The 13507-nt window shown below is 47.1% G+C and overlaps 2 protein-coding genes across 2 annotated transcripts; both read left to right on the top strand.

Moving 5' to 3' along the window:
• Positions 1–7760: 7760 nt before the first annotated feature.
• Positions 7761–10701, top strand: GGS22DRAFT_164422 (uncharacterized protein). Its single transcript, XM_047961528.1, has 2 exons — positions 7761–9022; positions 9090–10701. Exons 1-2 carry the CDS (start codon positions 8243–8245, stop codon positions 10488–10490), a joined length of 2181 nt encoding a protein of 726 aa, XP_047818650.1. The 5' UTR covers positions 7761–8242; the 3' UTR covers positions 10491–10701.
• A 2071-nt stretch (positions 10702–12772) lies between these two features.
• GGS22DRAFT_189029 (uncharacterized protein) lies at positions 12773–13266 on the top strand (the record flags this gene model as incomplete). Its single annotated transcript, XM_047964792.1, has 2 exons — positions 12773–13109; positions 13169–13266. 2 exons carry the CDS (start codon positions 12773–12775, stop codon positions 13264–13266), a joined length of 435 nt encoding a protein of 144 aa, XP_047818651.1.
• Positions 13267–13507: the final 241 nt, after the last annotated feature.

Here is a 13507-nt window from a genome sequence, read left to right on the forward strand (position 1 = left end):
AGGCAATACCGGAACTTGATGACTCCAACGAGAAGGATAGCCTTGCCGGAGCGGCATCACGAATATTGATGGTGTTGCATTAGGAGCTACATGTTTGTTCACCACACCATTCGCATTTGGATTTACAGTAGCTTCGCGCTGAGGCTAGGTGAAGATACGAAGACACTTCACTGCTCAGCCAGGCTGGGGGCTGAATTGAACACAACATAACTTACTCGTCTGAGTAAGTATATATAAACCAGCGTCCAGAATGACCAAAATACTTAGTAACTCTCTTCACCGCATTTTCTTCTCTTTTTCCAAAAGATGATTCTTATTGAAAGATAACAATTGCGACCCCTCCAAGCGTAGACACCCAAAACAGGTTAAGACACGGAAGCGCAATAACTTGCGACACTGCGACAATGCCGACCACAACCGCATTCCAGGGGCTTGTCTAGGTGGTCTGGTGGTTCGCCATGCGACGAGCGCAAATTATGACCCCACTAAGGATCCCACTTCAACAGATCTTCGCAAACCAAAGAAATAAAAAGCAGAAAGTCTTCGCATTCAATACAAATATCGAAATAGTTATTCGGTTTAGGTTAGAGAACCAGACGGTGAAGAGTTGGCCAATAGCTCCGAGCTAGGATTATAGCGACCGAGTTCTCCGGTCGCATGGCTGCTTACTCCCCAAGAAAGGAATGTGAAAAAAATAAGAAAAGTAAAAGATTGAATAATCCATCACACATCACAGTACATATCGTGGCCCTGGAGCCTGGAGGAACTCGCAATCGCATCGAAAGAACCAAGGAAGGGTTAGCCACGGATGCGCCTCTTACCTATTTGCACTTACCTAGAACCTAGGACCTAGATAAAATGTACAGTACTATCCATGAATGTACTACGGCATAAGGTAAGTACAGGGGACAAAGAAAACGAGGGTGGGGATACTCCGCAGTCAATCGATTCGGTACAAGTACATTTCTCTCAATGCAACAATCGTATGGTCCATGGATAAGGATTACGTAGTGCCGATCAAGGCCCCGCTCAACGGAAGTGATGAAATCCGTCTATCGCGTAATAAACTTCTCTTCTAGAAGTATTCTAGGTTTCTGGAACATTTCTGTATCCGGCTAGTCGACCGGGATTTTTGTATTAGTTAACGCTAAGAACCCGGACGGTCAAGCCGGTCCCGACAAAATCCAATGGGCGTTTCCGTTTGCGAAAAAAAATTCATGGGCTTTTCAATTCCTTCTCCAGCTACAATGTGACGATGCGACGATGTTGTCGGCTTTTTATTCTTACCAGGATATCGCATCGTCACGATCCAAGGCACAGGTTTCGATGTGGATTTCACGACCAACTACTGTATCTATGCGTACGTATGTATGTACAATATGTACATACATACAGTATATACCTAGGCACAAAAAAGGTCACCGACAATCTTGCCGCCTTCATCTAGATTCCTTTCGAGTATGCATCGCGCTATCGTAGTTAATTGGCTGTCTTTCTAGACTTCGAAAATCTTTCCGACCCAACCAGCCAACTAGTCCGAGGTTCCAACTAATCAGGTAAGTAGTTGCAGTCCCAATTAACCTCTTAGTTGGTTCGAGGATTTGACGCGCTTACCAATTCCTAAACCGCTCTAGCGGTATTAGGAAGGCCATCAGAACATTTTCTATGCGGTGAAAATTTCAATTGCCAGCTGAGAGAAACCACGAAACGAAGCTGATGAACGAACTAGCCTATCAGACGACGTCGGTCGCGCTTTTTCCTTCCTCAGCTCCTCTTAACGGCGCCAACTTGTTCAGTGTTTAGTACTATTGACGATAGAAAAGATGCCATGACACGCCCTACGGCGCATTCGGCCACGTTTTCTATAGGGAATCTCCGGTGACGACGATGCCAAGGTGTCGAGAATCTAAGGATCGTGTACCTTAATTCACAATCCGGAGTCCAGAGCCACTGTTTGAGCCGAATAGCCTACACCGTCTCCCAGCACTACGGAACAGGATCAAATTTTCACGCCAGGTATTACCATGTAGCATATTCAGCTTCCTCTTGGCCAGTCAAGTCCCGATAGAACGTCCACAGGTGGGTTTTATCTAACGCCGGGTCAGTTTGCGGGTCATTCCTTTGACTCATCCAGCTCATCCTAACTACCAACTACCACCTAGTACCAACGGCGATTCCAGCCTTACTAGTAACGTCACAACTCCAATGCCGATTATACCGTACCTAGACACCGGTCAACGATTCTATCCATTATAATTAATTTACCACGTGACGAAGAGAACCTTCTGTTCTCGTATGCAAGAGACGGCCATTTTAATATATTGACAGATTCGCAAAGATTCATACCTGGCTACCGAAGCAGTACCAAGAGATGCAATATGCGGTAGCCCACAGAAGGCTCAACGTTACACGGCCTACGCTCACTCGCCTATGGAAGACAGCTCTGAAGATCCCAGGTGTATATCCTGTCTATCATATATGTCATATCACCTTCTCTATGTGACACGACGTTAAGAGCATCAGCGGGTAAAATGCTCACATTATGCGACTAATTCCTTACCTATAGATTTTTCCATGTTCCACGTTTCACGAGTCAAACCACATATCCAAAAAGTATGATGAAATTCGGGCAATTTAGCCGTTCATTTTTACTTCTAGTATCTTCGAGCGCTTCTCTCCCTCTGCCCCTTTAGGCGTCCGCCCTCGTCCGAGAAATATGACAAGTCAAATCAAACTAACCCCCTCGCAGCGGTCACGTCACACGAAAAAGAAATACACAGAAATTGGCTACGACCCCATTGGATGCAAATCAATATCTGATCCCATATACTATTAGCGGAGTTTTTGCGTGGCTTTTCTATCACAATGCCGAAACCCCTCATGGTGAATTACAAGTTATTACATCGTGCAGTTTCGCCAAGGTGCCTGGAGATAAGAATATATTGCAATCCCAAGCCCTTTCTTGTTAGCGGCAGGATATGCCAAAGGCAGAAATATTTTACACGGTCCTTGGCAGAGCCTCACGGTAACGGCTCCGCCCTCTCATCTATCCTATTCGTATATGCTGGCGTAGCGCTGGCGTGGATGGAGAGGACTTTTGATAGCTGCCTAAAGAGGCAAGAGAAGACAACACACTCATCGTCTAGGCTTACCTACTCGCAGCTTGGCTCTCATCAATGCGCTCATCAATGCGACTTGGACCCAGATTAGAGCTACCGATTCCGATTGGCCCACATGTCTGTCGATGTTTGTTATAACTACCTACCTACATACATGGTTCGATGTCGTTGAAAAAGGCCTCCCTAGAGCCTCAATCCCCACTAGTTTCCTGGTAGGTGGTGATTTCATCGTACTAGAAGGGCAAGTCGAGAGGGAAAACCGGACCCCGAACCCGGAAAATCCGGATAATCGGCCGGCTTGAGATCTAAACAGGATAGACTTCCCTTCTTTCAATACGACATCTACCAACATGTGATTTAAGTTACCGACAGATCGCCAAGTCTCAACTTTTAAGATCGACCTGAGATTCCCATCGATCTATTGTAGATGCTATCGTGAGGAACCAGAACAACTTCTATCTTTCGGATCACGCGGTCTGAAAAGATAATTGACCTCTCCGTATGATGCAAATGGTATCTGATAGTAGCTAGATCCGTATTTTGTCTCTCCACATAGCCAAGGCCCGTGAAAGCACATGAGTTTGAACAATGATGTACTTGAACTACATTGCTGCGTTGGTAGATCTGATAAGGCCAGTACTGACCAATAGGGAACATTCCATATCATATCTTGTAAGTTTGGTGATCATTGCAAATCTATCCATTCAATTGGGATCTGTCCGTTAAAAATATGGCGATACTATAACACCCGAAGGATACTTCTCGCGTATGACAACCCATCTGTATACAATGCCTGGCGAATAGAATCGCTTCTATTACCGGAGAAACGTACAGTACTTGACGGAAGTATAAATTCCACGATCTAAGTACGTGTAACCCGTGGAAAGCCCCTGTAACATGTTGCGATCTGGTTGCCATTATGAGAGCTCGCGAACTAACTAGTGTTGTGTCACCAACAACCTGGTGCCGATATAGGTAAGGCAACTCGAATGCTTACTATGGCATGAAATGACTAATGGCTCGTTTATAGCGAGCGAACCATGGTCTTGGAAATTGTCTGAGTAGACATCGAGCCTCTTGATGATACTGCTGAGATCAGCCACTGGATTGTCAACGTCACTAGTACAGGGGCGTGTCCCCTTATAGAAACCACTAACAGTCACTTGACGACCATCTCACTACATCCGTCTATGGCAAGGCTGGATATTATAGTTTAGTAGAATATTACAAATGCGTCTAAGATTTAGTTCTACTATTTACAGTCGTGAAGTTTGGCGCCGGTGTTGTTACTATCCCTTATCGACTCCTGACAATTGCTTACTCGGTTTGCCACTACTTTAGCATGTCGATTGTAAGGGTTCTATGCAGAATTGTAGGAATAGTGTACAAAAAGCCACAATACAACTCCCCAGTTCATTTATGCTGTGAAAATATGTCACTAAGAGTCATGTGAGGCAGACAGGCAGATAGGCTTCGTTGTGTTACCCCTAGTTACATCGCTTCTCAGGGAATTCCCGGGCTTCAAAACAAAGATCAACAGCAGGAAGCTTCGTTCAAGAGTCTTACTCAACAATCAATATACAATTGTGCATCTATCGGTGCACGGGGTTGCTTCGCAGTCGTCCATGCGTTACCTGTTCGCGATGTATAGACTCCTTTCGTGAATTCTCAACATTGTAGAGACGATTAGGAATTGATTTCGGAGTCACGGAACGGGATACGGGATCGAAGGTTAAATGAAATTTACAAAAGAAACGTCGAGTTGCGCTCTATGCTGATAGTAAGCCACGAATGCCTTTTGCCGCCACAGCGTAGGTTACGAGTGGTTGAGTATACCCCGACGTTTACTCTAGGGTGACCACGATAATGGGTACTTGGATCACCGTACGGGGGCTAGACCACTAGCCCGCTCTTCGGGCACCATACTGACATATTCATAAGGCGTGTGAAAGCACTAGGGTGCGGATGTTACCGCGCCTCCCTTCGAGATAACCTAGCATGTGGAAACACGCTGGCAAGCAACCGTAGAGAGGCCAAGAGTTTCAGGCATTCATTGTGATATATTGACTCTAAACACGTCAGGGCAGCCCAATAAGAGCGGCAACCAGGGCAAGAGATGTTTGTGTTTATCTACCAAGGGATGGGGAAGATGGCGTATGGCATTTGCCGACAGATTGGCTTCCTCGATCATACCCCACGCCGTAGCCGCGGGAAGATTTCCGAAGGTAAATCCTCATTAAAGTTATCACCTGTGAGAGCTAATCTAAGCTCGCACACTAAGCCTCGTCGCTAGGTAGCCTGTCAATCTTCCCCAGAGTCCATCCCTTCGCTTAGGCGAGTATGTAGCTGAATAGTGTTGAGAATCGTCGTACTACCCCTTTTTACAAAGAGCAACATCATAACACACGTGCTGGACGAAGATCCACAAACTCCCATTTGAGCCTAAATTACGTTTAGAAATTCGAGTCACGCTCGCGAAACAAGTGTTGTTACCGACGAATAGATGTCGATGCTTGGCTTATGCTAAGACCCCTCAACAAGACCGCGCGAGGTCTAGAACACCCACTCAGTCATGATAATAGGAGACTTGAGAGACGTTCTCCAGTAAATAGAGGTGTAACATGATTAGGTAGATCTACGTAGTATAAGCTTTGGATACCCGTTCTTACTCGTCTAGAGAGAGACTATAAGCCGGTAGGGCCAAGCAAGACACGCTTTGAGATGCTAACTCCCGACGGAAGGTGTGATTTCGTCCGCAATATCCGCACAGATACCTCCATAACGTGCGCCTATTCGTATCGACATGATGTCGGATTGCAAACCCCCAGAATGGGTAGCACTCTGGGGAAATTAGCGTCCGGTATTGTAACAGCTCGAGTCACGATTGACTCTTACACAACCTGATATACGATATATTCAACTCTCATGTACGTTTACACTAAGCACATCTACAGTAGGATACTCCGCATATGAAAGCTTGATTCATTGACCATTTCGTCGCTCCAAGTTGCCCAAGGTCGGGACAGTATTTACAATAGGGGGGCAACAATGCAACACGGCAAATGGTATAGCAATTCTGTGTCTCTGAAAACATCAAATATCATTTTGATCTATTGAAATTCCAAATATGAGTGGAAGCAATATACATTGATCGTCTTTATTTCTCCAAATATTCTTTTATTATGCTAGTAAGAAACCTAGTTGCACGAATGTGACTTGGTATTCAGCCCCTATTATCCATGTCATTGGTAACCTAATCGCCCCCATCATGACGATTTGCGCACCAACCCAAACTATCCGCAGCCCCAAGATGCAAGGAATATCGCAAACCAGTACTTAAGTGAGCGTAAGCGAGCTGTGACTGTCGGGTCGCGATACATCGCATCAGTACATCACATTAGATCTTCCCTCATTCCACTCAACACATGGCCTTCAAGGAAAGGGCTTACTAGAACAAGAGCCATGATACTTCAAAACAGGAAATTAATAAGTTGCAACTACTCGACAGGTGTCATACTGACGCGGAATTGTGTGTTTTTGACGCCCTTCCGGGAGTACACAACATCTAGGGATAACGTTCTTACACTAGACTCGTCGCGGAGGCTAAAAATCCCTGCATAATAAGGTACTTTACGATATATACATCGAGAACATGTTGATACAAGTGAGAAGTACCGCAGACTTAGATACAAATAACTCTATGAATAGGTGATCAAGAAGCTATACCCTAGGCCTCGCACGCGGGTGCGGGTGCGGTGGCGGCTATCCCGCACTCCGGGGCATGACAAGCGTTGCTCTAAAGTAGTGCCAGTAGTGCTGTAGCTTATATTGAAGGCTGCCCCTATTAATAATACACCTTCCGAGGCAAGGACGGCGCCGGCCTCCGTTAATCAAGTTTCCGTGAATGCCTCGATGACTCGTTATAAAGGTTTAATATTCCTCCTAGCATTATACAACGGAGGTGGGTCCCTTGAACGTCCTCGGCATCTATTTTCGGCATCGGGTAGATCATAGGCCAAGCGAACGGCGCAAGCTCGGGCGGCGATCATCAAGGACGGTCGGCAACCTAGTCGTAGAGCCGCTTGCTTCCATCCCCACGCTAGATGCCCTAGGGCTGATGATTCCGGGGTAAGGATACCGGAGGCATCGAGGCTATGGCGCCCGATTCAATGTGCCGAGAGACTGCCCGGACTGTCGTCACCCTATTGAAACTGTATCTTTGTTCCTGTGGAACTTACCTCGGGAGGTATAGAAGATTTCGTGGGTCTCTATAGCTTCTGCCTAGGTCCGGGATTCTGGGTTCTTTCGACCAATCATGTTTATAATCGTAGCTCAACTTCTGACTACGCGTATATGTAATCCGGATATCGCTTTGAAATCAACAGCTGACGTACCATCAAGACGCTGTTAAATATCTAAAGCGGGGAAAATATGTAGGACTTCGTTGTGCTACATGGAATAGAAAGATAGAAAGCCGGGGAAGCTAGCGTAGAAATCGGGATATTGCCGAATGGAGTAATATACCTAGCCAAGCTCGCCTAGGTGTGCAGAAAAGCAAGTCAGCTCAAGCTCATCGAGCCAATGGAGCTTGCTCATCGTCAGCATCTAAATTCACCAACTTCCTCTTTCGCAACACCTATCTGCAACCTCATCTTCGATCGAGTTAGCCCTCTGCGTAGCCTCCCTGTCGACTATCACACCACATTGCCTCATGGCTCGATCGAGGAACAATATACGAGGAATATGCAGAAGCTACAGATAGGGCTTACGCAGCCTCTTTAGCTACAATTGGGTAAGAGCCGGTTTGGTAGCATCTATCGGAGTTCATTCTAGGCAGACAAATAAAAAATTAATGACGCGATGTTGGAGTTAGCAATTGATACAGCCCTATCCCGATCGAAACCACCACGTCTGCGACACTCCTTACTATTACCCCTCTCGAGATAGAATCACATTCTGTATCTATTGTAGCCCAATGCGCTCGCGTGTTTATTAATAAATCAATTGATCGTTACTTGGCCTCTTTTGCGGTAAGACACGCGCGATCGTTTCGAGTTGTACCAAAAACGGCCTTGGCGATAGTTTCAGTCGTCCCGCCAAGAGCGTTTCAACTAATTGAAACCATGCCCTATTCCGGTAACATGAGGTCGAGAGGCGACGATTCGGAATCAGATGGCGAAGACTATGCCGATCAGCTATCGCCCTTGGATGGATATTTTGCCTCCTCATCTTCGTCGTCCCATGAAGTGCCAAACGTGCCGAACATCTTTGTCACTGACCCCACACTTGAACGACAAACGTCAAAGTCAGACGTTGAATCGAAAGCTCACCCTAAGAAGACAAACGGGGAAAGATTCCGATCGAATACTCATAGGTCCAGAGAATACTGCTTTCACCCTCCCACGGAACTAGGCAACACCCAAGAGCTCGGTCTATCAGAGCAGCGCGCTGGTACTCCGACTGCATCACGCCAACGACAAGACAATCCCACATTCGCGCATACGTATTCACCTTTGTCAGCATCCCACACACACATCCGATCATATCCAACAGGAAGCCGGACTCCTTCCATATATTCAGAGGCACCACCGGCGTATTCGCCCGAGCCATCCCCCGTTACACCTATCAACCAACAAATACCGTCCAGGGCCTATAATACATTCACCTCCACCATGGGTATATCAGATGTTGAAAATGAGAGGTTACTGGAGAGAGGTCCCGAGAGCATGGGCCAGCCCCAAGACCTCGAAAGTGGTTACTCATCACATTGGATGAAAAGAGCCAGAAGACGTTTACCGCCGTGGCTCAGTTGTAGAATCTTGACTCTCGGTCTGATCGTACTGATTGTTTCTGTTGGACTTTTGGCTGGTTCTCTAAGAATATTTAAAGTAGAAGACGATCATGTAAGAACTCACCTTCCTTCACCTTTCCTACCAGCAATCGGAATACATCGCTAATATGCCCGTCCAGAGGAAGACTATTGGGGCACAGCCCATAAAGCAAACCCCACCCGAATCGGTCCAAGAACCCGTAACTGAGCCCGGAACTGATATGCCTGTGGTCGCGGCACCTTTCCTACCAACGTACTGCGAAAATGCGCAGTATCGCTTCGAGGATCAAGTCTTAGCTCTTAACTTTGATAATAACCACCAGATCACATTTATAGAAGAGCAACATGCGCATTCTGGATCGAGCCAAGTGCACGTAGCCGGCCAAGTCAATGTGCGACAACTAGATAGTGGTGGCAGCCCGCGCCTAGTCCTGGAGATTGCCACCAACGATAAGAGTATCCTACTTGACGTCTACGTCGACGAAGAAGGCCAAGGCTTGAAGGTGAGCGTGCCGAAGAAGTACGATGCTTCTGACCGGAGATACCCGCCCTGCGTCGAGATCCGAACGACTATCTGGGTGCCCAAGGACGCAAATCTAGGAACACTTGGTGTGAGTACGGTCCACCTCGATATTCTACTCCTAGACGACCTATCTCTTCACATCTCCGACTACGCCACCCTACGCTCCACAGTCGGAAACATCGACTCTGGTGCAGTTAGGCCCCTTACATACAACGGCTCCCGCACCATGTCGATGGCCCCAGACTTCACATTCGTGCCCGCCAAAGACTCCTACGTCTTCGACGCGCGCGTCATCGAAAGCATAACGACATCCGGCAGGATCGACGGGAACTGGCCCTTATACGACATGCTAGGTCTGCACACGACCTCGGGCAACATCGGGGTCTCAATCACGCCGCACGAAGAGAACGCAGAGGACCCTAGATCGGCAGTCCTATCGCTGAGCTCAGTATCCGGCTCTGTCCGCGCCGCGGAGCCGGTGCACACACCCGAGAATTTCCCGCTCCGCGACTACCTCGTGGACGTGAAGTCGACGTCGGGAGGCATCCACGGGGCCTTTGCGTTCGGCGCTGGCATCGAGATTAAGAGTACGGCCAGCGACATCGGTCTCAACCTGCTCCCCGTCATGCACGAGAACCGCGTGTCCCCCACGCTGCCCGCGCAGCTGGAGACCGCGACGACGAGCGGTATTACCGCTGTCCGTGTGCTCGAGCCGCTTTGGTTCGGCGATAATGGGACGGCTGTTGCGAGTCGACCGTTTAACTGCCTCAAGGCGCTTCACAAGTCCACTAGTGGAGACATCGGACTGATGTATCCTGGGGCGTGGGAGGGTAACTTGTATGCCGAGACGACGGCTGGGAGGTTGAATGTTTCGGGTAAGGATGTGAGGATCATTAGATCCAGTCGGGGCTGGCCGGGATCGAAGCTGGAAGCTCAGAAGGGCCCTGGTGGTCCCGGGTCATCGATAGAAGTTGATGCGATTATGGGGAACATGGATGCCACCATCGGTACGAATTAATGGGTGAACTTGAGTTTTTGGTATAGTGGAAATACCCGGAGGACAGAAATCGGTATGGTGGATAGTCGGAGATTACGTGAATTATGAGAATACCCGCGCATTCGTTGGCAGATGAGATTATGGCGTTATGGATTTGCTGGCATAGTTTCGGTATTGGAGTATTTCCTTGGATATCACTAAATACCTAATGGAATACAAATATTAACATAACCTGGAGACTTCCTAACATTTGAAGTAATAACCTTTCTGGTGTGACAGGAACAGGGATAGATGATGTCATTGAAGTTTCTTTTTTAATTGGCTCGAAACAAGAAGGTAAGAACAACCTCTGAGCAGCCTTTATTATAACAATAAATATCTAACATAACATCAGCTTTCAATTTTGCTCAATCATTCTACACGTTCTTATCTATTTTTCGGTAACCCGACTCTATTCATAAATATGTATCAAACACAAAGGCACATCCGGATCTGCGCTTCTTGCTGCAGTATCTTGACAGAATACGAGATAATTGGATATTGTCTTCCGCTAAAACTGATAAAAGAGTACCTGGAGATCCTGAACCACGATGGGAGGATGTATTCTCCATCTATAGCTCTCATCTCACCAAAAAACAAGCATCAATGCTTTTGCTGTAGCTCAGGATGTTGTCGTGGGGAGGAATAGAACATCATCACCCTCGAGGAGCTGTATCACTGCATAGATCGGGCAGCGAAACGGTCTAACAACTCAGACAAAAGAAAATTACAGCACGACGCCAGCCGGCCGTCAGCGAGCGCCCAGTTTCAGGACGAGGGGGCGGGGTCCTCGCAACAAGCCAAATCGCCCCAGAGTTCTGCGCCTCTCGAAACTACGACACGGCGTCAACCCAGTGTCGCCGATGCGCGTCGAATATATAGACTGGCGTATTTGATCAAGAAGAGCAAGGATTCAATGCCTCCCGGAATTGAAAAGAAACATCACAGTAACACCTCTATGCAACTTTACGTAGAGATCGCTCTCTCCATACTTCGCGTCAATAGCACCGGTCACGACATCATCCACATGATAGCAAAAGACACCTACGATTCTCGGGTCAGTGCGCCAGCCGCTGTCGCTAGAAAAACGACACGGCTGTTCGCGTGGCGGGATTAGACTTGAAATCTTTGTCAACCGACTAGGAAGGGTGTAGAGCCTTGGAGAAATTCTTCGAGGTTCACTCGTATCTGAAGAGAAGAATGACGAGAAAGAATCCCGGATACGAAAATGACGAGGCATTCTTGCAGCTTTTCTCATCGAAGCTGAAAAGAGAGCGTCTTTTTCTGTTGTGCGATTAATGAAAGTGGCTTCGTCCTGTATGAGGCGTTTCCGAAGCGTTTAGCTATAGTTACTCCGTAGGAGCCCCCAAAACTAGAAGCCACACTAGGTACCTATGAATTTTCAGTTGACATCAAGATGTGATGCAAATGCCTAAGATATCAGATGAAATATCTCTTGAAAAGAAATTAGTCTATGAGGATCGGTCCCACTCGTATTCTATGGTAAGCTACCTACACTGTGCTTCATAGCAGAGCAAACATGCTACAAGCATGAGATGGCAGTCTTAATGCTATGGATGGCAATATGTTATAAGTCCTGTAGTTTGCTTGTCAATGGGATGTCAGATGGATTAGTACCAAACGAAGCCATGTGGTGTTGAACATGATAGCCTTGTACCCGACCTTTAAATGCTACGCCTCGGGTGTTCCACAGGCACAGGGCACCAAATTGCCCCTATTCATAGGTATCAATCCATTTCGCCCCTTCACTACATATTGCTGTGGTACAAAAACATAATGTGGTTAATTTTATTTTATCCCATCTTAATATTCTAGCTGTGATCTCAGTTTGGCCAGAGAACTCTCCAAACTTCGTTTGCTGGAAAGTGTGAATAATGGGGGTGCATTACTGATAATGATCGTGACGATGTTAGCAGCAACTGACTCTAGTTACTTGCCTTCTAAATTCAGTATACTTAAAACTTGACGCCAATTTCACCCTTTCGTCTCTTTTTCTTTCAAGAAGCTAGGGTTTTCTGGACTGGTATTCTTCGACACTGGATGTCAAAGACGCGTCAAGTTGGATTTCCATCAATTCGCCCGTGCCATTCTATCAATTTCGTCAACCAAATAAACCAACCCTCGCTTGATTTTCTTTTGTTGAGATCGCTGATTACATCGTCGCATCTGTACGATAAGTTCAGCAATCATTTGTCGTACTACTTCATTACATCTTTCCCGCACTTGCGTTACATTTCAAAACCATGTGTGTCGAGGTCTGGAACACCTTCCAGAGTTGCAACCATCGTGTCTACCAGAGCAAGTTCCCCTGCAGCGTCGCCAGACAATGCGCACCTGGGGATGACCTCACCCTGAAGCGAACCAAGTTCCTCCCGGACAAGATACCTAAGCTACCCCCTGGAGATCAGGTGTGCAAGACCAAGGTAGCCACGAGGCCCCTGAGCTCAAGATGTCCGATGTGTGCTAAGGAGGCAAGAATGGCAAAGATTACGGCCACTGCCACCAACACCACAACTACCACCGCTTCTACCTCCACCACTTCCAGCCCTCCCGTGGAGTTGACCTCGTCTACGTCTTCAGGTAAGAGTTCCTCATACTGGGCACGTAGCTGGTTGACTTCCCACTCACGCAAGAAATAGTCCAACCTGGCACCAGCCCATCTCCGGGCGGAGAAGGAATCAAGCGCTTGCGCGATTCTTTGGTCATGCTGGATCGATTTCGAAAATCATCGATCTAAGGTACCTAGTACTCTCAGGGCCGGAAACTTGAAGGAGATTTGCTAAAGGTTCCGACATCGGGAATATGGATGGAATAGTTATTTGACTCGGAACAAGTGGAAAAGCAATGGCGTTTGATCTTTAGGGATGGATATCTGGTGGAAACGGTGGGAAACTTCTGATTATCGAACAAACTTGATTTTTCCTGTACAAAATTCTTTCGTGGCTGAATAAAGGCACCAGTGCAAATATTTGATTTTA

This window comes from Annulohypoxylon maeteangense (assembly GCF_022496945.1).
Source record: "Annulohypoxylon maeteangense strain CBS 123835 unplaced genomic scaffold GGS22scaffold_9, whole genome shotgun sequence".
Lineage (NCBI taxonomy): Eukaryota > Fungi > Ascomycota > Sordariomycetes > Xylariales > Hypoxylaceae > Annulohypoxylon > Annulohypoxylon maeteangense.

Excerpts from the sequence above, each read along its gene's own strand:
- GGS22DRAFT_164422 (XM_047961528.1), top strand. The coding sequence starts at position 8,243 with ATGCCCTATTCCGGTAACATGAGGTCGAGAGGCGACGATTCGGAATCA. Across the intron at positions 9,023-9,089 it reads TTAAAGTAGAAGACGATCAT|AGGAAGACTATTGGGGCACA; the intron begins GTAAGAACTCAC and ends ATGCCCGTCCAG.